Here is a 27260-nt window from a genome sequence, read left to right as displayed (position 1 = left end):
TGTATTTATTAAAATGCCTTTTAGATGTATTTATTAACATTAAATTCAGTATATTTTAAAATGTATTTATTTAAAAGTATTTTTAACATTATTTATTTAGAATTGTTTATTTTAACTTACACTACAAGTCAAACGTTTTTATACAGTACTTTTTTTATGTTTTATAAAGATGTCTCGTCTGCTTACCAAGCCTGCATTCATTTGATCAAAAATACAGCAAAACAGTAAAATTTTAAAATATCTTTTTATCTTTTAAAATAACTGTTTTCTATTAGAATACATTTTGAAATGTAATTTATTCCTGTGATTTCAAAGCTGAAATTTTAGCATCTTTACTCCAGTCACATGCTTCAGAAATGATTATAATATTCTGATTTGCTGCTCAAAAAAACTATTATTGCTGTTGAAAACAGCTGAGTCGAATTTTTCAGGTTTCTTTGAAGTATAAAATGTTCAGAAGAACAGCATTTATCTGAAATAGAATGTTTTTGTAACATTATAAATGTCTTTATCATCAATTTTAATCAATTTAAAGCATCCTTGCTAAATAAAAGTATTAATTTCTACCATTTATTTCCCCAAAATTATAATGACTCCAAGCTTTTTAATGGTAGTGCATAATATTACAAAGGCTTTTTATTTTAGAAAAATGCCGATCTTTGGATCTTTCTATTCATCAAAGCACCCTGAAAAATATTTACTAAACTCTTTAAATATTGATAATACTAATACTAATAAAAAATGTTTCTTGAACAGCAAATCAGCACATTAGAATGATTTCTGAAGGATCGTGTGACACTGAAGACTGGAGAAATGATGCAAAAAATGTATCTTTAATCACAAGAATGAATTGCATTTTAAAGCATATTCAAACAGAAAGCAGTTATTTTAAATAGTAAAAATATTTAATAATATTACTGTTTTTGCTGTATTTTGGATCAAATAAATGCAGGCTTGGTGAGCAGAAGAGAATTCTTTAAAAAACATAAAAAATCTTGTGTTCAAAAACTTTTGACTTGTGTATAGCCTACACATTTTATATTTACATTTTTATGTTATGAAACATCTAACATTTTGAGTTTCGATGCTTTAAATCTAACAATTCCATATTTAATTGTACTGAATTACCAGAATAGTTTGCATTATTCTGTTTTGCAAGGTACTTCTGTTATTTTGTTCACCTCCTGTAGGCAATATGTTAAAAATCTCCCACCTTCTAACTGAAGCAAGTGGAGATTCTGAGGAGGAGGGTGTGTGTGTGTGTGTGTGTGTGTGTGTGTGTGTGTGTGTGTATATGAGTGAGTGCGATACAGAGAGAGGGAGAGAGAGGACTGCCGTTGAGATTGGACTCTATCACGTCTTTATTATTAGTCTAAAATGCTTTAGTACCTTATTAGCGCAGGCTGCCATTCATCTGTGCTGTCAGTCAAAGATCAGTCACGGGATACGTTAAGTTCAGGTAGGTGAGTCGAATTGCGCGCCGACGTTTGAAATCAATTCATTCATGTAGTGCCTTTGCTATATTGTGTCTTTTTATTTTTTCTGTAGTGCAGAGCATAAGCAACCCGGACGAGCGTTAACACAGATTTCAGTTAGTCTTTGACTCCTAAATACTTGCAGCATTTTCTGTTTTGTGTGGAAATCATGCGTTAGCGGCACTGACCACAACTGTCATGATGGCATTTGCTTTAACAACAAACAGTACAATGTTAAAAAACGGAACACGCTTCGAAATAAAACGGGGCTTTACCTACATATAGCCGAAAGAAGAAGGCATGTGAATCGCCGCGCCACCAGTGCTATGGAGAGTCGCTTCTTTATGAATGAAACGGGCTGCGTATGATATGGTGATGCTGAACTCATAGTTTACTCCTCTGTCCAACAACCGGCCTCATGATGATATAAAATGTAAAAGATACATGGGTGCAAACTGTCTGCAGTCTTCGAGACCGTTGGGATTTCCATCTACACGCGGTAGGGCTTCTACATAACGTAGCATATACATTTTCAGTGTTTGATCAATGTACGAGTGTGTGCGACAAACAGTGAACCAGCACATGTCCAGAATCAGCCATCCATTTAATTATAAATATATGTGTGTTAATCTCACTTTAGATCATTAAAAACCTTTTATGCAATGATACTGAGATTTTTGATGACTAAACGACTGGACGTATGGCTATAGTGGGCTAAGGAGTCTGATTTGGTTGTGCAACGTGAACATTGAGAAAGAGGATCCGCACGCTGCTGACGTCGTCTTGGGTGCATTAGTATAATAATATATCATCGTATAGAGCCAATGCATGACCCTCATGGTAGTCTTGTTGCGGAAGATGATGCAGGCTGCGCTCATAATGGAATCTAATGCAGCAATTTATATGGAGACTAATTCACAGGCATGCATCAGTTTTTAGTACTGCTCCAGAGGCAATAATAGAATACTGGAACCAGCTGAATGGGAAAAGGGCGAAGCACTTTTCCAGTAGCCTATGCTTTTATTAGTAACAGAAGTAGTAATAGTAGTTATGTTTAAAGCCTTTTAGACATCCTCACCTCATCTGGCCTATGCTTTAACGGGATTCAATAGGGTTGTTATTTACTAAAAGTTTTGCAGATAAATAAATACGTTATGATGCTTCGGTATACAGTAACATTTGTTTTCTAGAAAAAAGTTTTGTTGGTTTTACATGGAGGGGGTTGCTCCTCATGGACTGATGGCATCACATGACCAGTCCTGCAATAGAGTGCAACAGTTGGGTTATGGAATTAAATTTGATTCATTTTCTCCATAGGGAAATTTTAATGATAACTTATAAACCTTTAACGACAGACTTGCTGTGAGCTCAGAGGTTGTTAATCAATGGAATATTATTTTAGTAAAGCCATTTTAACAAAAAAAAGAGGCTTGGTGCAATGCATCCACAATTCACAAACTTTTAAGGGATTAGTTCACTCCAAAATTAAAATTTACAAAATTTACTCACCCCTATGTCATCCGAGTTGTTCATGTCTTTCTTTCTTCAGTTGAAAAGAAAGAGGTTTTTAGTGAAAACATTGCAGGATTTTTCTCCATAGTGGACTTCAATGGGGATCAATGGGTTGAAGGTTCAAATTGCAGTTTCAATAGAGCTTCTAAGGGCTCTACACGATCCCAGCAGAGGAATAAGGGTCTTATCTAGCAAAACAATCGGTCATTTTATTAAAAAAACAACTTCACGTATTAATCACATTGGTAAGGTCACGCGTGATGTAGTGAACCAGTTTTTACTAAGTGAACATCCACAGAAAGTCAAATGCCCTTTAAAAATAAAAGAAAACAACTATGTCGGATGATTTTGAAATTGGTGAAGAAAATGTTTTTCGCCCTACCCTACCTTTTTGAAACAAAGTATACAGATGAAGAACTAACCGCGCATGACCTTTCCAACGTGATTATGTAATGTGTGAAGTTGACACGCAACCCAGAGCTAGTGCAAGATGAGCAATTGTGGTTAAAAAGTAAAAAAGTGTTTTTTGTTTTTAGAAAATGACTGATAGTTTCACTATCTAGACTCTAGACTAGACTCTTATTCCTCAGCTAGGATCGTGAAGCTGCAATGCAACTTAAATTTGGATCTTCAACCCATTGGTCTCCACTGAAGTGGAATGTTTTCCTCAAAAATTTCTTTTTGAGTAAATTAAAAAAAGTAAATTATCAGGAAATTTTAATTCAGGAGTAAACTAATCCTTTAATGCATGCATGCCAGTAAATGTCACTGTGAAGTCCAAAACGGCTGGTACTATTGGGCCAAATAAGAGATAAACAATAACTTAGGATGTATATGAAATCTCCCAAACATTCACTATTCCCTACATTACATTACTCCACTAATATAATCATCTGAATAAGTCAAATTGATCAAACTTACATCCACCTTTTTCTTCACATTTTATGGGTCTGGCTTCCGGGCTCATCCGCGTCCAGCTATTTATAGCTCAACAAAAGAGCTTGTTTTGCTGCTTGATCATGCAAATTGGTGTCTTACCATATTATTTTAATGTATTATCTTAATTATGAGTACACTGGTTTGTAGTGCAAACAGTTTTACCGTTTACTGCATGTTGTTGTTGTTGTTCTCGTTATTTCCCTACAGTGGATAATGAACCGGAAGTCTCACCCATAGGCTTCCACATTGAAGAAAAAGGTGGATAAATTTCTAGTAATCCTAAAGGCCTTGATTAGCTTGTTCAGGTGTGTTTGATTAGAGTTAGAGCTAAACTATACAGAAAAGCTGACCTCAAGGGCCAGAGCTGAGACCCCTGTTTTAGTAGCTAGCTGTTGAGTCTACATTGGTTGTTCACTCAGCATTAAGGTGCATTGTGGGATTAAATGAGTGCACTTGATAGTGCTGACTATGGATGTCCCCTCAAATTGTGCACTATATAATGGTATTGGGTACTGAGTGCACTTTTAAGAGTGTGAGTTGCTGTATTGAGCAGGGATGGGTACCGAAACCCGGTACTTTATTGGTCCCGGTGCCAAATTACAAAAGACCAAAGTATCGATAAGCTCTGACGTTAACGGTTCTGCTGTCGGTACTGGAGAAATTAAAAAAAATAAATGTCCTATTTATTATTGCTAAATAAACATTACCTAGCATATTTTACCTGACCAGCCTTTTGTAATTTCCGATAATATTCGTTTTTCGCCGTTATTCGCAATCTCACGCACGAAATGTAGTCTGTTCTGCAGTACACAGAGCTCGTGCGCACACAACACGAGAGAGCTCGCGCTTATAGAGTGACAATGGCGGAGAGCGCCGAACGATTTAAAGTATGGTTACACTTTACCCGTGTGAACACGGACAATGCTCGTTGCAACAAGTGCAACAAGATTTTTGCTTGTAAAGGCGGAAACACAAGCAATTTATCAAAACATCTAGCCAAAGTGCATTATGTGCAGAAATGCAAAGTTTTCCTCAGGTATGCATGCTATGTTAAAATAACGACATAAACATCACATAAGGTCTCTCTAAATCAGTATTATAATGTTAATAATTTAATAAACACACATTCAGATACATATAGCCTACATATAGGCTAAATATTTAGAATATTTTTTATGCAGTAGCCTAAATAAATATGAAACATTAAAATGCCTTTATAGTAGGCCTACTGCTTTTACAAATAGATAAATAATAATAAACTATGCTAAGACATTATAGAGCAGAGCTTACCTAAAAATTAATTTGTAGTTAAATCATCATTGTATATTCATTTACAAGAAAATTGTGTTTATTTATTTGTTTTATAATCATTGGTTTTGTTTGTGTAACAGTTATTTGCTCAAACATTGGTGTTTGCTAAGCTATAGATAATTATTTTACATTTAAAAAATAAAGTGTTGTTATTTCTGTTCTCAATTTGTTTCAGTTCTTTAATTAAAAACACAACAAAAAGTACCGATAAGAGTACCGTTAAAGTACCGAATCGATAAGTGGTATCAATAGAAGTAGTAATACCGTTAAAACCTTAACGATACCCATCCCTAGTATTGAGGGGGTCAGGTGTTATCCTGGTGGGTTTATTTTAGATTAGGCCTGGTCTTCTCTCTTAGAAATCTATAGTGACAGATTGGTCTCTCTGCTGTTCCTAAAAACTCTGAGCTCAGGCAGAGACAGTCTTGCAGGAGCTTATAGTGCGCAGGGCACTTAAGAGCACAGCCTGGCTTGGACTGCAGTTTGACAAGATGTTTGCTTCTTTTAGTCCAGCAACATGAAGCTTTGCTTCTGTGTGCACTCACTGACAGATGCAGAATGTAAGAAAACTTAAGTTACTGAGTTGCCACAACCTCCTTTATGATTTAAACAAGGAAATTAATGGTTCAGTTGTTTTCAGAGCAAACTGTAATATAGACTGTGTAATTAAATGATAAATTTGATATGGATTTGTGCATCAACAATATGTCATGATGCAACGCTTAAAGACATAGTTCAACCAAAAATGAAATTTATGTAATTAATTACTCACCCTCATGTCGTTCCAAACCTGTAAGACCTTTGTTCATCTTCAGAACACAAATTAAGATATTTTTGACCATGCATAGACAGTAGTGTAATTACAATGTTCAAGGACCAGAAAGGTAGTAAGGACATCGTAAAATACTCTCTGATGACTCAGTGATTCAGCTATAATGTTATGAAGCTATGAGAATACTTTTTGTTTCCAAAGAAAACAAAAATAATATATTATTAATATATTAAACGTTTACCTGGAAGATAGATGTAGCTCAAAGGAGAGAGATCAAGCCATTGACTGTTTCACAAAGACTGCAATTATCCCTGAAGATATAAAATGTTCATGATGAATTTAATAAGCATGCTAATCATTTAAGATTAACTGATTAAGTATGTAAACTCACAGACATTTACCACCCACTTAACCTCACCAGTTAAGCCGAGAAAATTCCTGACTTGCGAGCTGCAATATTATTAACAATGAATTCGAGGTATAGCAGCTAAGGTACTAAGCAATGGGTCTAACCGAAGGCCAAATGCATGTTCAAGTTCCCGGGCAGCAACCCCAAGTCATTTGCAATCAATCAGGTTTATTTGTGGAGGACAATCCATGCATTTGATTTAGCTCTATACACCCTAAGGCTTTGTAAAAGCTGAGCATATGTTTGAATGTAAGTCTCAGTATTAAGCTTTTAAGATGCAAGTTGTCTGCCAGTGCATAGGCCAGTATAAAGGATTTAAGCACAAAGCCTCTCAAGAACATATTCTATCATCTCAGGATAAACTGCAGTTTACAGTGGTCTTTATCTAATTCAAAGATCTCACATGATCTCTTAGCTAATATATCAGACCTTCACGCACTCCGTCCCTCAGCTGCGGCCTTGTATCAATAGAGCTTTCCTTTGTGGCGTGCATGCATGCTGGGAGTTTTAAATCCTTTGAATTGGGTCACTGGAAGCACATCCAGCAGACAGACGAGGTAAAGCGCAATGATTAGCCTCTAAGCCCAGTCCACAGAGGAGCAATCTGTTTGACGGACTGATCGACAAGCGATGCTTCTTGCAATGCTGGCAGGGACACAGTAAAACTGCAGAACACTTATGGTAAGGTAAAATGCAACAGAGCGATTAGCCAGTCAGCTGTAGCTGTCATGTATAATCATTTGTTCTGAGTTCATGAGGTTAGAGAGTCACATTATGGTGTCAGGTATCTTGTTAACATGTATTTAATTTTTTATTTTTAGTTGCTTGTTGTTACTTTTAATGATTTTAATGATACTTTCTTGCTGTCTTTTGCAATGCTATTGTCTTGTTACTGTGGTGAATTATTTAAAGGAATAGTTTCTGTCATTATTTATCATGTGATTCCAAAACTGTATGACTTTCTTTCTTTTGTGGAATACAAAAATATTTATAGAGGGTTTGCATTTACATCATGATTTGGTCAGTTACTCGGATGCACGGCCATATTGGCGATACTCGGATGTAAACAACAGCATTGCACAATTAATGTACAACAGAATACATTGTTCTGATAAGAATGCTGTCTAAACCATAAAAACAATGTGTGGAAGCTGCTAAATCGTATAGAGAAATACTTAGTAAGCAGGAAATGGCACAATATTTTGACAAACTAAAGTTTATAGGTGGTAAAGATACCAATTAAGATATTAGCCTAATATTTCACTTACCTGACCGGAAATGAAAAGATTCTTGCCCTGGAAATCCTGGTTCAGTTTGGCCAAACAGAAATGCTAATATTTCACTTACCTGACCGGAAATGAAAAGATTCTTGCCCTGGAAATCCTGGTTCAGTTTGGCCAAACAGAAATGCCCTTTGTTCCTCGGACAGTTTTTTTGCACTCTTCTACTTGATTTATCATAACTTTTGGCAGTCTATAGTATGCCAAATGTTTTTCCCGGTCTGACCGATTAATACAGCCCAAACATAACAATAACGGACCCTTTTCAGCAGCAATAATTAGCAAAATATGCAAGTTTCCTTCGGTTCAGTGTCATTGTTTACGTTCGGTGCCACCAACACTTGTATATTTATAATATACAATAAAGATATTTTTGTCCATACAATGAAAATTAGTGCAGTCCAATTAGGGTTGTCACAATTTAATTGAGTACTCGATTTAAAAAAAAATCCTCAATTGCATTTTGCTCCTGTCCAGTAACCGGCAAAATACCGGAAGTGGTGTATTCCACGGACTAGAATCCGTAAATTGCATTATTAGACCATTTTTCAAGGCTGCAAAAACTATTAAACCCCTTTAAAATCATAATAAATCATAATGCTATTGTAATTTCACAAACAATGCGTTTCAATTAAATAAATAACGTTATATGCAATGCAGTTTTAATATATGCGCTTTTTTATTTATGTGCGTGTAGGTTCAAGTAGAGCGTCTCAAACTCCATCTCTGCATATTGTTGTGAGTTTATTGTGTTTACTATAACGTTCAGCTGGTAACGCAACGTGTGCCATTTCATCAGATTTGTAAGGTAATCATTTGTAAACCTACGCAAACACACGAGAATACATTAATATCTTTCTCAATATGCAAACTGTTCATCGCGATTTCAAAATAAAAGTTTCAACCTTCATTGTGAGTTCATACGTTTTGGTGTTCACATATTCAAGAAATGATAGTGGCTATAGCATTTCTGTCATAAAGAAATAGCTAAATATTAAAGAATAAGTGGACATTTGCATTACATGTTGTTTAGTCAGTATTAAATAAGGATTAGATCGCAGAAAGTGTAAAAACAATCGTGAGGACGTTGGCGCCCTCTGCAGTACATCAGCTCTATTGTTTATAATATGTTATGTAATTTAACATTTTTGTTCAATAAAACTATATGATTATTGCCTTTCATACTTCATTTGAACTAGTTATAATTTGCTTCATTGCTATTATGTATGTATTTAAAGCAATTTCAAAGGCTATTTTTGCTTAGGTCTATTTTTATTACCTCAAAAAATGATAGTTATCCGATTACTTGATCAATCATTGGAATAACTGACCGATTACTTGATTACCAAATTAATCATTAGTGACAGCCCTAAGTCCAGTGTTATAGTATTTCAAACTTTATTGATTTTCATTGTATAAACAAAAAATAGATTTTGGAATCTAGCATGTTAAATGTTTATTAAAATATGCTTAAAATATTGGATTAATTTTGCTGTCAGCGTATGCATAAATAATGATTTTTGACATGTATTGAAAATTTCCATGATTAATTAATAGATTCAGTTCAGGCCTAACTGACTGCTGCGAAGGTGAGTGTTAGATTTAGTCTGGCCAGTATTTATTTACAACTCTGTTTTTGATCTAGACAGCATTTTCTCATGCCCCTGCACAGCTGAATGATTGAGTCTGGGCTAATCCAGCAACATTTGGCGCAGAGAGATGGCAGATGGTATATGGGGTATTTTTAGGCTGTAGCCCTGCTCCCCTTATGAGTCCAATTTTTTTGCTGCTATACTGTAAACACTGTACACAAACACACATCTGTGGCATAAAGATCCATCAGTGATTTCTAGTACAATAATAACTGTGTGAGTGTTATTTAAATAAAAGATTTAAACAGATAGATCACCTAAATAAATGACAATTTTGTCAGTATTTATTTACCCTCATGTCATTCCAAACCTGTATGACTTTATTTTTTTCTATGGAACACAAATTAAGATATTTTGAAAGAAAGAGAAAGTCATACAGGTTTGTATCGAAGCCTGTTTTTGCCACAGAATAAAAACAAAAAAGATAACTGCGATCTTTTATTTCACAATTCTTCCTTTTTTCCCCTTGAGATTATATCTAACAGAATTTTCGAAAATGTCATTTCTGGGTAACTATCCCTTTAAATTCTATTAAATTGAAAAAAAATCTTTTATAGGATGAATTTCTTCGTTACTGCAATGCATTTGGATGTTATATCTGAGCAGCAACCAATTGAAACACTTCCTGTATTTTTATATGTATACTCATTGATTGTTTCTTCCCCTTTTTTGTTTGAATTGGTTATTGTTTAGAAATATCAATTTTGATCACAGTTTCAAAAACCACCTTTTATTTCCTCCACAAGAAATAGATAATGACATAATAAGTCATAAGTCATGCACTTAATGGCACCAAGGCTATTTTTTCCATTTCCGTACCCCTCCCTCTTCCTATTCATCCCACTCTCCCTTTCTCTTTCAGTCTGTGCATACAACACCACTTACACCCAAGTTTGATTTCCCAGAACACTGTCACTGACATTGGTCTCAGACTCAGCGTGCACACAGCCCGTGAACACTAATGTGTGCATGCAGATGCCTCTCCATCTCCTGTCAGTGTCTTTAGTATGCAGTAAAGTGAGGCATATCTGATTCCCACAGAATAAGAGTAATTTCTGAACCCAAAATCTTTTTTTCTTCATCAATAGAATATTGGTATCCATGGGGATATGACAAAGGCACTGCCATTTATGGCAGAGTGAAAGCCTGGTTTGACTGATAAAGAGAAAGCAGCTCTTTAGACAGTATATTATGCTGCAAAGCTTCTCACTCAGATTAGAGCAGACTCAGGCTAATGGACTCGGCCTGATGGGCGTCCTGTGGAATCCAATGGGACTCATGAACAAATATCACTAAAAAAACAGCTGTGGATCATTCAGGTAACAACAAGGTATGGAGAATTAAGTGTATGTAAACTTTTTAACGGGGTAATTTTTATAAATTCAACTATTTTTTTGTGGACAATATGTGAACATCTTTTATTTGAAATATCTTATTCAGGTCAGTACAAAAAATAACACATTTTGTATGATTCTTATTATTTTGGTAAAATAATTAACATTTAGCAGATTCTGCAAGGTAAACTTTTGAGCTCAACTGTATCATCTGATATAGTTTTTATCACACGAAGAGTGACATTTTTCTCAGATTATCAGCACGATTACAAAAGCGATATTCATTTGATGAACAAGTATACATTATTAATAAGGCATGTACTGAATTTGATCTTCAGATCACTGTTTTAAGGCACTTTAAGTGTTTTTCAGTGTGTGTCTCACACTGTTTAGTCATAAAAAATTTGCTGTGATTGCTTAATATGGATTGCAAATGGCCAAAACTTGCATTTAGTTCACATATGATTGTTTTTTTCTTTTAGGAGGTAGATGTTTTGCCCTCCAGGTCTTCAAACCAGTCATGTGACTGAAAGCTATGAATTTACACTGAAAAAAAAATGTGTGGAAACAAAACTTTTACTCAGAAATTGCTAGTAAATTTCACAATTACGAAGAACTGGCAAGTAGAACAATGAATTAGATGTGAAATTTTTGATGTAGAAAAAAATCAACAGTATGAAGTTCTTTTAGTTTTTTTAAACACTTTGGCACATGAAACTCTGAAACTCTCTTAACATTATAAGTCTACTGCATGTCTACTAAATATAGTAACCCTCACAAAATATTTAATAATTGCTTCAAGAACTAATTATTGTGTTACACTGATATTTTTAGCTACAGATTTCAACTAGGAAAAGGTTTACTGGAAAAGTCTTAAAGTCTTTAAGTTTGTTTTAATTTGACTAAATTTTTTTGATTTACAAACTGCAATTCTGAATCCTCCTTGCTACTTCAGTTACAATTTAATTCAAATTCAGCAATTCGCACACTGGTTCACAACCTTTTTCTTCTACAATATAAAATTGAATGACATCAGTTAAGAGAGATGCCTTTTGGATTTAGAAAGTGTAATCACAGCATGTACCAACAAGAGGGTAAACTTGACCGCTTGCCCAGACCAAATTTATTTAAATAGCTCCTAAATAGCTCTTTACCTATTAGTAAACATTGTCCAGCGAGACCTATGTGATATCAGCAGAAAAGGAAAGTTGTTCAAAACAACAGTAAATTATTACATATTGATTCAAGAACTTTTAATTTCTTTGGACTAGCATGCACTAATGATTCACTCACAATAAGCAATGAAAGCAAATAGGGTCATTTGTCTATATACTGTTGTTTCCGACTTCTGTATGCATGGCACTGCATTGTGTGGTTCACAAACAGACCCGCCAGCATACTGAGCCCGCATTTCCATTTACTGTGATTGTTTAAGAGTACGTGGCTCGGTGCCCGTGTGCTATTCAGCAAACATTACCTTTCGAATCCTAATGTCTGAGTGATATATTCCACATTCACTTCGGTAAAAGCAAGGTCATTCCCAAATCTGGCAGCATCAGCACATTGCCGTGAGAGAGCTCGGGAGAACCTTGAATGAGGGACATGCATTATAATCTCTCCTCGTGCCAAACTTAATCTATAATAGAGTTTGGCTGGAGTAGCGAGACGCTGTAACAGCATTAATAAGCTCAGCGGCTCTCCGGTCCTTCCGCGAGGGACTTATAGAATAGATAACACAGCACTCCAAGGGAGATTGACATCAATCACAGCACAGAAACAACTGTGACACCTTAAGAGGGGCGAGAGGGGGGCACCAGCCTGTCAGAGGCCTGAAATCCGCAGACACCAGCATTGATCAAAGGCTCAGTGTCCTCTGCTCATTGATTTGACAGCGCGCAGGGTGTTAGAGAGAGGGGGAGAGGCACCAGGGTTTCTCTCAGATGAGAGCTTGACTGCTGTTGGGATTGCTGCACCCTGCCAAGCATGTCGCTGCACTTTAAGCCCTGAGTGCAAGTAGTCTGGTGTCATAAAGCTGGATGAAAATATGAAGCATTTTTGGTCAGAAGCCAGCTTTGAGAGACATTGTTGGTTTCACATAGGTTAATAACTTTGGCACTAATTTCAGAACACTGATGTCAAAAAAGAATTTGACAAAAAACAGTCATCACTAACAGGCTGTTCAATGACATTGAATTGTGCATTAAAAGAGACTAATAGTGTTGGGTCGAGTCCACGTAAGTCGAGTCCGAGTCGAGTCCGAGTCTTTAACCAGTCGAGTCCGAGTCAAGTCCGAGTCCAAAATGGGGCGAGTCGGACTCAAGTCCGAGTCCAAATGGGTCGAGTCCGAGTCGAGTCCGACCGAGTCCAACTAAAAACTACTGTTTGTCAGTATCTTAACCTTGTTTTAATTTGTACAACTACAATAAGGCAATGACAATTTAAATGTAACAAAAGGAAACCTCTGTTGCATATTGCCATTTTGATTTTTTTATTTCACACCATCTCATTAGTGTCCTGCTCAGCAAACTTAAAGTCATGTAACAGAAGTTATGACTGACTTGATATTATGACATATTTCAGAGTGAAACAGCTTTTAGAATGTGGGAAGGACAATGTGGGAATTATAAGGGAAGGACAGGACTGTACCTACGAGTAAAAGAATGAATCTGTGATAAAGGGAGGGGTAGGTGAAGAGATGGACAGCTAGTGACATATTTTTCTTAGATGAAAATGAGGCTGTGAGGGTTAATGACATGGAAGTCATGGAATAAAAGAATAAAATTCTGACTTTATTTTCTCAATTTCGAGATTATATCTCACAATTCTGATAAGAAAATACATTCTCCCTTTTCCTCTCAGCTAAAGTCATGAGTTTATTTTTTCCCTCAGAACTGACAAACTTGCTATTGCTGCGTTAAATTGAGTTCTAAAGTCTTAAATACAACATATAAACGACATAAAAAAATTCTGAATTCTGAGATAAAATAGGTAAATGTAAAATGTTATAGGTTTAAATAGTATTTTTTTACTGACATAACTGTAACGTCTACTCCAAATTGGTCTATTGACAACGGGCCATTGAATTATTAGAAAATAATGCACACCCAAGTAAGTAAGTAAAACATTCTCAAGCTTACTGAAGGAAAATAAACAGTCTAATAATTAATTACAAGCAAAAGCATAAATAAATATAATAATCAAAATACAAATGAAATAGTTTTATACGTTTTTCAGATTGATCTATATAGTAAAGTATACCACAGAAATAGTGTACTACAAACATTTAATGAAGTAATAAATGTAAAAATAAAACTCTCTACAATCTTCACCGTATATAATAAATATAGATGATTCTTATTAAAATTGCTAAACTGCTTCAATCAAGAGCAGTGAGTGATTTTCTCTTTTTATTTTGTTGTTTGATTATGACGCAGTCTGTGGCAGGTTTACACTGCTGTCGCTTTAAGACCGGACGCACAGATCATATATTTTGACACATCTGTATTTCTAACTCAACACAAAACCGATAGCATTTACATGAATGCTCTCCAAGACGATGCATTTTGACATTACCTTTCGTGTAAGTGTGTAGCAATAGAGAAAGAGTTTAATTCAGCATTGTGCGCTGACTGAGAGGCAGGCTTTCAAGTACCGGCAAGACTTTAAAACACATGCCAATAATACTGAATGTCACTTTCGTAATAATGCATCGAGTCAGTGAAATTTCCATCAACTGTCCCTGGACTCGGCTGGACTCGGCAATAATTCCCGAGTCCGAAAAGCTCGAGTCCGAGTCAAGTCCGAGTCAAAATGCATCCGAGTCCGTGACAAGTCCGAGTCCGCTAAAAATTGTACTCGAGACCGGACTCGAGTCCGAGTACAAGTCCGAGTACCCCAACTCTAGAGACTAATTATGCACCTTGTTACAATATGTAATATTAGTCTCAGGTGTCCCCAGAATGTGTTGGTGAAGTTTCAGCTCAAAATACCCCACAGATAATTTATTATATCATTTTGAAAATACCTATTTTGAGTGGAAGCAGAAACATGCTGTTTTCATGTCTGTCTCTTTAAATGCAAATGAGCTGCTGCTCCCCACCCCCTTTTCTAGAATAGGGCCTTTACAGCTCATAGCTCAGATACTCTGCCAAAAACATCTGTTTGGTTTTGATTATCATGTATATCATGCTAAAGTCATGCGTTTTTAAAGCCATATCGGTTTAAACTTCTGATATACAGTTTTCTCATAGACTGTAAAAAATATGGACGTAGTGTCCGTGACGTCATCCGTAGGTTTCTTAAGAGCGATTCAGCCGTTGCCATCTTGGGCAAAGAGGCGGAACATGGGTGGAGCTGGTTGCTGAAACCACACCCGCCTAGCGCGACAATGGTGACAGCAGCGGCAATCCCCCTGTCACTCAAGTGGCCACACCCTTAATTATGCAGAACTTTAATGGTGCGTTCACACCGGATGCGAATGAAGCGGCAAGCGCGAGTGATTTACATGTTAAGTCAATGCAAAGACGCGAATAGCCATCCTGCGGCGCGAAACGTGCGAATGAGGCGGCGCGAAACGCGCGAATAGCATGAATGAAGCGGCGCGCATTGAGCGTTTCAAGCGATTGCCGCGCCATTCGCGCGAATCGCGCAAAACGTGCGAGTTCAAAAATCTGAACTTTGTCGAAAATCCGCGCCGCGTTAACCAATCAGGAGCTTGCTCTAGTAGTGACGGAGGCAGAAATCCGAAACAACAATGGCGGACAAAATCACCGTTGCTGTCTGTGGTTCCTCGGAGCTGTACGATACATCTTTGGACTTTTGTAGAAACAGGAATAAAAAGGATCTTGCTAGGAAGAAAGTGAGTGAAGAGGTCGGACAATCTGGTTAGTTTTAAAAAACGCTCTTTACTCAATTTGACCTACATATACATACATATTGAGACTACAAGCAAGCTAAAGCTGGCAGATTGAGCTCATTCACCTATTTTACAACTACTTTCCCGCTGACGAGTGGCAGAAGCCCCTCCCATGACGCGAATTCGCGTCTGTTGTGAAGAAAATGTCACGCGAGTGGCGCGAGTGGCGCGAGTAAACTATAATGTTCAAGCGTTCAACTACACGCGATTAGCGCGTTTTTTCCGCGCAAGTCGCGTCCGGTGTGAACGCACCATAAGGCTCAATATAACTTAAATGGATGAGTTATAAAAAAATTAACCCCCCTCACAGTTGACATGAAGGGCGAAATTAGCTATATAGACCAAAACCACTTTTTGTACCAGACTGTAAACATATTTTTTTCTGCTGTAAATTTGGGCATTTTAACATGGGGTGTCTATGGGATTGAATCCCTTTTGTAGCCAGTCTCTAGCGGACAGTCGATGAATTGCAGTTTAAGCCACTTCCGTGTTGGTTTCAATAGAGAGAGCGGGAGGTTGCCGCTTGAAGTTTCTGAACGCTCTCATTCGAGCGGCATGTGAGTACTAAACTAAGTTCTCTTTCATGTCTTATTGCGCTTAAACTGTCAAATACACACACATAACTTTATGTTCAAACACTCAAAAACACTCGGTTATGTCTGTGAAGGTAAACAGTTGGGAGAGAAATTGCATGTTTATATTAGATCTGTGTGGCAGTAGCATAATATACAGTAAATAAATCAATAAATCCACTGCTCTTTTGTCTCCTCTGAGGCTGGGACTCTAAATAGTGTTCTGTGCTCGTCTGTGCAGCCAATGACAGAACAGTTAGCATGCTTTGCGCAAACTTTTGCCATGGCATTAGAACTAGTACACCGTTGTCGCTTGTGAAAACACAATGACAGCGCCGTTGGTGGAAACAGGCAGATTAGGGGGCGGTAATATTATATTAAGATCCCCTTCATATGTCACCAGGGGAGTGAAATCTGACACTCTCGTTTTTTTCACAAGCTTGTAGAACAAGGCTTACCAAAAAGTTACTGGGTTGTCCTTTTTCACATTTTCTGGGTTGGTACAGTAGATGCACAGGGGACTCGTTTGTAGCACTTAAAAATGGAAAAAGTCAGATTTTCTGGATATGCCAGCTTTAATATCTTTCAAGAAACCTTGCACTTGCAGAATGCTTAGCTCTAATAACTCATTTATCACAAATTACTGTATGGACATCTATTTAGATCACCCATACACAAGATATTGATAGTTTCACTGTGTAGTTTTTGTATACAATCATTAAATACTGTACAAAATATGCAACACATGTTTCATTATAGTACTACACTCACACAATAAATGGTTTGTGCAATGGAAAGGTTCAATAGATGTTAAAGGGACAGTTCACCCAAAAATTAAATTTACTGATGTAAATGAGTTTCAGAGGTTCTCAACTCTGGCCCTTGAGGTCCACTTTCCTGCAGAGTTTACCTCCAACCTTGATCAAACTCACCTGCCTGTAACTTTCTAGTAATGATGAAGAGCTTGATTAGCTTGTTCAGGTGTGTTTGATTGGGGTTGGAGCTAAACTCTGCAGGAAAATGGACCTCGAGAGCCAGAGTTGAGAACTCCTGATGAGTTTGTTTCTTCATTGGAATAGATTTTGAGGAATTACATCACTTGCTCACCAATGGATCCTCTGCAGTGAATGGGTGCCATCAGAATGAGAGTTCAAAGTGTCTCCGGTCCATTAATTAACATTTTATGAAGTAAAAAGCTGTGTATTTGTTATAAAATATGAGCCCTCTGTCTATAACAATTGCTTTCACCAGTAAAAAATTATAATTTTGTATGAATCAGGAGAGAAATATGCAGAGAAAAAAGTACTGTAAGGAAAAACTGTCCAAAAGCATTTTATACATATTACCAGTCAGATGTTTTTTAACAGTAAGATTTTTAATGTTCAAAGTCTCTTCTTCTCACCAAGCCTGCATTTATTTGATCAAAAGTACAGTAACAGTAACATTTTGAAATATTTTTACTATTTAAAATAACTTTTTATCATTATTTCAGTCACATGATCTTTCAGAAATCATTTTAATTTTCTGATTTGCTGCTCAAAAAACATTTATTATTATATTGAAAACCAGCTGAGTAGAATTGTTTTCAGGTTTCTTTGATGAATAGAATTTTTTAGAATAAGAGCATTTATTTGAAATCGAAAGCTTTTGTAACATTATTAATGTCTTTATCATCACCTTTGATCAATGTAAAGCATCCTTGCTAAATAAAAGTATTAATTTCTATAAAAAAAGTATTATACTGACTTCAAGCTTTTGAATGGTATAGTGTATAATGTTACAAAAGCTTTTTATTTCAGATAAATGCTGATCTTTGGATCTTTCTATTCATCAAAGTATCGTGAAAACAATTTACTCAACTGTTTTAAATATTGATAATAATAATACAAATGTTTCTTTAACAGAAAATCAGCATATCAGAATGATTTCTGAAGGATCATGTGACACTGAAGAATGGAGTAATGATGCTGAAAATTTAGCTTTGATCACAGGAATAAAATACATTTTAAAATATATTTAAATAGAACGCAGTTAATTTTATTGTGAGAGGATAAGATGGGAAGGGACTTTTTTTTTTTTTTTACTGGGGGAAGCTTTGTTATGAATTATGGACTCATCCATAACGTGGCAACAGATTAAAGTTAAAATGACTACAAACACACTGCCTTTTATCTTCACTGGAGTCATGTGGATATGTACAGTACTGCTAAATTCCAAATCCTGGGTGGCGATCTTAGATCTAAATCACCCCAAAATCTGAGAGTGAATAAACTTTTTAGACAATTTTCATTTTTGGGTGAACTATTCCTTTAAAGATTCCTCATGAAACCATAGATGCTAATTAAAGAGCCTTTATTAATAAACTTTTTTCACTTCAGCTGTAGTGTTCCTCAGCTAGCTTATTGTAAAAAGCTGTTTTATAATCAGCTTCAGATTTCTGAGACATATAATGCTGTCATGTGTGCTACATACTAACGTAGTTTCATGCGAATAGTATCTCTGATGCACATACCAGGTTAATCTGCACTTTTTGATGGAAGTTCAGTAGAAACTTGCAGTAGTTTCATTGGAAATGTCTCTCAGTATTCCTCGCCTGCTAGTGTGAAATTGAGGTATTGATTACTGAGGTTGAAATCGGTGTAAAGCCTGGAAATTGTGTCCTTGCTTGCTTCTGCATAATCTATACACAATTCGATATGTGTTCTATGTTTGTGGTTCTCTGACGCTGATGCATATGCTCTGTGTCTTGGCTAAATTATTCATGAGAACATTAAATTGCACATATTTAAAAAAAATCTAAAACCTCTTTTACTCTCAGACAGAAACATAGTGCTTCAATCTGAATGGTGCTCAGGAGCGGAAAACTGTTTAGAATTATTGTTTTGGCTCTGAGGCAATAAATAATGCACTGCTATAAACTGCAGCGAAAGTGAGAGAGTGTCTGAGGGCAAAGCACAGATACATTATGATGAGGTGCATTGTGATTTCATAATAGCATGATGAATGACAATGCTCATGTCTCTTTCTTCAGAAAAGCCACTTGAGTCCTGTCTAGGGGCGAAACATCTCTAAACGTGTTTGTGTTTCATACCTGTAGTTTTGAATTAGATAAATATCCAGTAAATAAATAATGATCATGATAAATGTTTAAAGCGTAATGAATTTAAATAGGATGTGTGATGACGTGTTTCCAGTCACTAGCAATTTTTTTCTATATACCCACCAAACACAGTGTGACGTGACACAATCACAACCAATCAGAATAAATGTGATGTTTGATGTACAATTTTGTGGAGTGGGATTTTTGAGGATCAAAAAATGTGAAAAATAGAACCAAGAGATTTTAGGGGGCCACATGTGGATGCTGGAAGATTTGTGAAAACATTTTTTGGAAACAAAAATGTATTTATTTTGGGCTTTTTAAAGTGAATATATTCACTTAAGGGAGACACTGCAGGCAAAAACGCTGTTTTTGTATGCACCTATCAAGTTTGAGATTTTGGGCTTTTTGGTTTTTCATAAAGTGTTTTTTCAGACTAGTGGAAAGAAAACATCCAAAAAACACTGTTAAGTGTTTCTTTTATAGCATTTTATCTATTCAATAGATTTCTATTACAATGCATATTTTTAAAGGATGTTTTCTCAAAATGGGATTTTTCTTCTACACACTGATCTCCACTTCAGTAACACTTACACACACCAAACTTTACATTTTTATTCCTGTCTATATCCTGAAGGTTTTTACAGAGGGATTTGTTCATATAGGATTCACTTGATTTTATACATTTTATTCTCCAAAAAATGGTAAAAAATATGTTTCCTGCCTGTTCTGAAGTTTTTTTCTGAATTGTGGAGTGACAAAATGTGATACCCAAAATTCCCTATCTAAAAACTTTTGACTCTAATATGTCAAAAAAAATTAAACAAGACTTTTGAAACTGACTTCATCCAGTGTTTCGATTTTTGAACTAGAAATGTATGCAAATTAGCGTATATTTCATTAAATAATGCCTCATTTGCATTTTTAAGCCTAACATTTTAGAAAACTTGTAATACAAAAAATGTTTGCAATTAACAATGTAATCAATCAACTGGCTAAGTAAGATGTTATTTTTTTACCCTATTCACCTGCAGTGTCTCGCCTTAAAATATTCATAAATATGATTCATTAATTTTTTTAACACATTTACCTTTGTCATAAATCTTGATATTAATTACATTTACAGTATTTTATTCTTTTGACAGCCTTAATGATTTAAAATGAATAAATAATAAGTATCTGTTTCCTTTACTAGCTAAAGGGGAAAACTGTTGTGAATATTTCAAATACACATTTCAAATATTTATTTTAAATAAGTGTGGGATTACAAATTTAAGAAATGCTGATCCTATGTTCTGACATAGCATCACAGGAAAATCTACAGCGAAGTACATTCTATTTAGCTTCTAGAGGTACAGATGATGACATTCGAAGAAGATCAAATCAGGCAAACCAGGTTTTTGAGACATTAACCTTTTTGTTCTCAAGCTACAGCTATGCCTTTGTCTATATGATAATGTGAAGGTATGGGCAATACTGTCAGACTGATTGGATTAGCGCCTATACCTTTGAACGATACTGTTATGATAATGAGATCATGGCTGGGGAAACTCTGGTAATGGCTGATTATCTGTACCACATTTGCATGCTTTGTTTAGCCACCTCTATGTATCCCTCCCCCTGGAAAGGTATATAAACTGTAATGTATATGCCTTAGTCAGACGACTTTTGATGACTGCACCGACGCACAGCTAGTATCTCAATAAAGAGAAACTTCTGCTTCAAGATATCCAAAAACGTCTCCTGGTCTCGAAGAAAAAGTTCACAACATAAGCGAAAATCATTCTAATATTCTAATTTGCTGCTCCAAAAACATTTATTATTATGTTGAAAACAGTAGAATTTTTCAGCTTTCTTTAATGGATAGAAAGTTCAGAAGAACAGCATTTATCTGAAATAGAAATCTTTTGTAAGATTGTAAATGTCTTTATCATCACGTTTAATCAATTTAAAGCATCCTTGCTAAATAAAAGTAGTAATTTCTATCATTCCTTTCCCAAAAAACAAAACAACTAATTATACTCACTCCAAGCTTTTGAATAGTATAGTGTATAATGTTACAAAAGTTTTATACAAAAGTATAAAATTTTACTCAGCAGTTTTAAATATTGATAATAATAATAAAAAATAATCTTGAACAGCTAATCAGCATATTACAATGATTTCTGAAGGATCATGTGACACTTAAGACTGGAGTAATTACGCTGAAAATTCAGCTTTGAAATCATAGGAATAAAATACATTTTAAAATATGTTCAGATAGAAAACAGTTATTTTAAATAGTAAAAATATTTCAAAATTTTACTGTTTTTGCTGTACTTTGGATCAAATAAATGCAGGCATGGTGAGCATAAGTGACTTCTTTAAAAAACATTCAAAATTTTACAGTTCAAAAACTTTTGACTGGTAGTGTCAGTAGCATAATTCCATTAATTTGTAACTGTTGGTTAATTTATAACAATTTATGAGTGAAAACTGTTTTTTAGAGTGTATTTGGTGATTTTTGAAATCAAATAGTTTGAAAACCCCTGTTACAGGCAATACAATACATAATCATCTAAATGTTTCTTTTCCCTCCATTAGGTCTAGAAAGTGAGTGGCGCAATTGAAGGCCCAAGATGCCCGAGCAGAGCAACGACTACCGTGTGGTGGTGTTTGGAGCAGGGGGTGTTGGAAAGAGCTCACTGGTGCTCCGTTTTGTGAAAGGCACTTTCCGGGACACCTACATCCCAACAGTGGAGGACACGTACCGGCAGGTGATCAGCTGTGACAAGAGCGTATGCACCCTGCAGATCACAGACACAACCGGCAGCCACCAGTTTCCTGCCATGCAGCGTCTGTCCATCTCCAAGGGTCACGCATTCATCCTGGTCTACTCCATCACTAGTAAGCAATCCCTTGAAGAATTAAAGCCCATATACCAGCAGATTCTCGCTATCAAAAGCAGCGTAGAGAACATCCCAATCATGCTCGTGGGAAACAAGAGCGACGAGACTCAACGGGAAGTGAAAACCGAAGATGGAGAGGCCCAGTCCAAGATCTGGAAGTGCGCTTTCATGGAGACTTCGGCTAAGACTAACCACAACGTCACTGAGCTTTTCCAGGAGCTTCTCAACTTGGAGAAGAAGAGGAACATGAGTTTAAACATCGATGGGAAGCGTTCTGGGAAGCAAAGCAGGGCTGACAAGCTGAAGGGGAAATGCAGCATCATGTAGAGCGCTTGTTAAAGCCAGAACCGGGACAGGGTGAGATAAAGCAGAGATACCGAGTGATAAAATAACAAAGGAAAGGAACTGAGGAGGGAAAAATGAACGGAGATGGTGTTATTTGACATTTCATTCTTATTAACAAGGATTTTACTCTGACATCTCAAATTTCATCCTTCACCATCAGTCCTTGGCCTTAACAAGCACTGGCCTGTTCATATCGCCTTGTCTGTTCCTATTACAGAGCATCGCCACCATTTCTCACATCTGAGAAACATTCAGACAGCAATCGGTTGCCACACAGCCCTTTTTGAGTTCATGATGCATGTCTTTTTATTTTATATTAATTATATATTTATTCAAACATTGAGGAAGTAGCATCAGTATGAAATTATATGACTATATAGTCAACCCACCCTTTATACTCTGTTACAGGTGTAAAATACACTTTTATTTGGTATCTTCATAACATTTTGATGATTACTTTTGATGATCTTAAAGGGATAGTTCACCCAAAAATGAATTACTCACCCTCATGTCATTCCAAACCTGTTAGATCTTCGTTCATCTTCAGAACACAAATTAAGATATTTTTGATGAAATCCTAGAGCTTTCTGATCCTGCATAGACAGCAATGCAACTGACACGCTCTTGGATTTCATCAAAAATATCTTAATTTGTGTTCAGAAGATAAAAGTCTTATGGGTTTGAAACAACATGAGGGTGAGTAATTAATGACAGATTTTTCATTTTGGGGTGAACTATCCCTTTAAATAATACCAACCAATTTTCACGACAATCACTTTGTTAAACTTTAGCAAAATACAATAGGAATTTGTGATGCTTTTTAAAATGACCTGCAGTGATATCAAGGCAGATTAAAAATCTGCAAGCATACAGACACTTCATATTTAATGCAGATGCGCACATGCTTATGTAAAGCAGCAAGCACTCATCATCGTCATCATCATCTCTGGTATTCAGCTGCTTAAAATTGAGACTCTTCTGATGTCCCTAGTAATTTGGAGTGAGCCAGAATCTCCATCTCCTTTTTTATGTTTCTCAAGATGAACTGCTCATATTTTCAATAAGTATAATGGAGACAATAACAAATGTAGCCCCCTCAGAGTCAATCAGGAAATGAATGCATTCGCAGGAGCTGCATTTTGGCAGCAAAAACTAAAACACAAGCAATTTATCAGAGACTAATGAGAACATCGAAAAATAGATACAACATGGTTACCTAAAGTTATGAGAGTTAAAATGTTTAACGATAAAGAAACCAAACGTTTAAATAAGTTTTTTACGCATTACAGAATTTACAAGAGTTTTTGGCTTGAAACAAATTCCGTTTTTGTGTCCTTATTGACCCTTAAATGCCTCCAACCTGTTTTAGTTTCAGTAAGAGAATGCAATCACACAAATCAGCAAATCAGCCTTTGACAAAAGAAACATCTTGTTTCAAAGGGCCTTGATTGTATAGCTTTATATTTTTTATTTAACCAGCTGATTGCCTTTGTACATTGATGTGAGAAAGAGCCCTTTTAATATGTTTTTACAGATCTGAAGAGATGCAGACAACATTTATTCATGTTATGCTGGTTTGCTTAGCCTACTTTTTGTAAAAAGCTTGTTTTTGAACAGGGTACACCAGAACAACACTTTCAAAAAAAAAAAAAACGAATACAAAATAGCAGTTTTAATGATAAGACAGAATTCATATGGTTTATTTTGTTAGACTTGTAAATTAACTCATTAAAAATAAATACTTCAAATAGGGCTGGGTAAAAATATTGATTTCTCAATTTTAATCGATTATCGTTTTTACGATTCGATATCGATTCTTAAAGGAGAAGTTCACTTCAATTTACAGATAATGTACTCACCTTCTTGTCATCCAAGATGTTCATGTCTTTCTTTCTTCACTCCTAAAGAAATTATGTTTATTGAGGAAAACATTTAAGGATTTTTCTCCATATAGTGGACTTCTATGATGCCCCGAGTTAGAACTTCCAAAATGCAGTTTAAATGCGGCTCCAAACGATCCCAGCTGAGGAAGAAGAGTCTTATCTAGTGAAACGAACGATTATTTTTCTTAAGAAATTGCAATTTATATATTCGTTACCTCAAATGAAGATCAAACACCCGTAACAAAAAAGGTAAAACAGCGATGTAGGATGATTTTGAAGTTGAGGGAGAAAATGATATGGAGTTTTTCGACATACCCTAACTGCCTTGAACCGGAAAAAACAAGTTCAGGCAGAGCAAGACAAGATGAGCATTTGAGGTTAAAAAGTATATCAATTCTCATTAAAAAAAGATTGTTTCGCTAGATAAGACCCTTTTTCCTCGCATTTGGGATTGTTTGAAGCTGCATTTAAACTGCATTTTGGAAGTTCAAACTCTGGGCACCATCGAAGTCCACTATATGGAGAAAAATCCGGAAATGTTTTCCTCAAAAAACATAATTTCTTTACGACTGACGAAAGAAAGACATGAACTTGGATGTCAAGGGGGTGAGTACATTATCTGTAAATTTGCTTGCAAGCTTTGTGCCATGTTTTTTTTTTTGACATGAAACAAAGTCTCAGATTTCAAATTCTGTTCATTTTATTACAGTATTCAAACAATAAATACCGTTTTGGCACTGTTTAATGTGGGGTAACAGATCCCTGAGGCATCTCAGTTCAAGAGAAGCGGCAGTTAATGACAGTTACAGAATGAAACAAACCTTAATGAACATCCGAAACTATATTAAAAATATATTATCAGTCGGTGTAACAGCTAGTACACAATGTCACGTAACATCACATTTACCTCAGAAAAAAACATATTCAGTGACCATAAACTCTAGAGAGCAGCATTTCACTAAATATAACATTGAACATATTCATTATTTCTATTTCAAAAAACAAATTGGAGTAGAAATATAATTATGTAACTGTAACACTATTATTATAAAAAATTAAGTGTAATTTAAGCATTTCTATACATCTTATTCTTCAATGCGAAATAAGAGTACGGGCGAGACTTCAGGTTCATTAGATGCTATAGGGAAATAGTGAGAAGAATAACAATGTGAGTTAAACGGTAAAACTGTTTGCACTACAAACCAGTGTGTTCAAAATTAAGATAATACATTCAAATAATGTGGTTAGATACACAAATTTGCAATATCAAGCAGCAAAACAAGCTGTTGTGTATAGATAAAAATAGCTGGATGCAAGCCAGAACCATTTACAAATTGCTGCGCCCAAAATAAGGTGGATACAAATCAGTTAATTTGTGAACCTGGACCACAAAATCAGTCATAAGGGTATTGTTTTGGAATTGATTATATTATCAAAAAAATCAAAATATGGAGAAAATCGCCTTTAAAGTTGTCCAAATGAAGTTCTTAGCCATGCATATTACAAATCAAAAATTAAGTTTTAATACAATTACAGTAGGAAATTTACAAAATATATCGATGGAACATAATCTTTCTTAATATCCTAATGATTTGTGGAATAAAAGAAAAATTGATCATTTTGACCCATACCATGTGTTGTTGGCTATTGTTACAAATATAGCCTACCTGTGCTACGTATTTTGTGTTCACAATGATAGTAATGTAGTACCATCTGACTCTCATGTATAATTTACAGCATTAGATGAGTTTTTTTTCCTTGAGAAAATTTGGCATGTAATCAATATTGAATCGAATCAGAAATCGAATCGAAACGCAAGCTTGTGAATCAGAATCTGAATTGTGAACTTTGTGTCAAAACCCAGCCCTAATATCAAACATTCAGAACATTTCACCGGAGTAAAATCTTGCATTATATTTCAACACAGGTGGAAAAATAGAATTATAAATATGTAGATGAGTATTATATCCCACTCCCTGTATACAGTAACTCTAATATATACTAATTATATACTGTGACAAGCAATGCAATAGAACAGAAAACAACATCATCAGTCATATATAGTTTCCGGTTTGCTGTCAGTTCATATTATGACTCAGCCTCAGATTGATGTATATGATGAATATTTTAATATGAGTTCCCTGGATGCCCCACCAACACATTCATCCCCTTAAAATGGTGCTATAATTTACCACCTCCCTACTGGTGACAGTAGTTCTGCTCTGCATGGTCTTATGCAGCCATATCATAATAAGTATCCCCTCTTTTATCACTCTGCAGAGTTTTGCTGATTTATGGCTTTGTAATTTTCCAAATTCAGAACCACGCCTCATCCATCCATCGCGACTGTATCCGCATCCGTTATACCTGGATGTACGCATCCAATCTCTATAAAGCCCACTCAGCTGGCGTATGAGTCACACTGCTGATACCATCAGAAGCACTGCAAGCTGCACGAGAGGAAAACTGCAGAGCGTCTTGCATTTTACATGCACGGGAAGTCAGCGCTCTCTGAAGAGTGTCGGCTACCTGTGATCCTTTCGGTTGGCTTGACAACATGGACTTGCCTCCGCAATGCCAATGCCCACCAGTTCTGTGCATTTTTAAACCTGTATCATGCACATTGCATTGTAAATATTTTGTAAATTGTATGTAAAGAATATGACACTGTAAAGAAATCATCCCAAAAGACATGGACACAATTCCTTCAGCTCTTCAATCACAGTTCATGTGTTTGGTTGGAATCCCAGGGCACTTTTCTGTACATCTGCATTTTTCAGTTGGTATCTTAAATCTGGTTTACACAGTGAGCACTTTAAATGCCTAAGGGTAATGGAATGTACTGTGAAACGTATGTAAATGACGACCTTCAT

General features: G+C 35.7%; 1 protein-coding gene across 1 annotated transcript; it reads left to right on the top strand.

Annotated features, from left to right (window-relative positions):
- The first annotated feature begins 1320 nt into the window (after positions 1 to 1320).
- Positions 1321 to 22884, top strand: LOC141315918 (GTP-binding protein Di-Ras1). Its single transcript, XM_073832755.1, has 2 exons — positions 1321 to 1459; positions 21855 to 22884. Exon 2 carries the CDS (start codon positions 21890 to 21892, stop codon positions 22484 to 22486), a length of 597 nt encoding a protein of 198 aa, XP_073688856.1. The 5' UTR covers positions 1321 to 1459; positions 21855 to 21889; the 3' UTR covers positions 22487 to 22884.
- Positions 22885 to 27260: the final 4376 nt, after the last annotated feature.

Source organism: Garra rufa, unplaced genomic scaffold (genome assembly GCF_049309525.1).
Source record: "Garra rufa unplaced genomic scaffold, GarRuf1.0 hap1_unplaced_057, whole genome shotgun sequence".
NCBI lineage: Eukaryota > Metazoa > Chordata > Actinopteri > Cypriniformes > Cyprinidae > Garra > Garra rufa.
The sequence above is the reverse complement of the archived record's forward strand: the minus strand, read 5'-3'. Positions and strand labels throughout refer to the sequence as shown.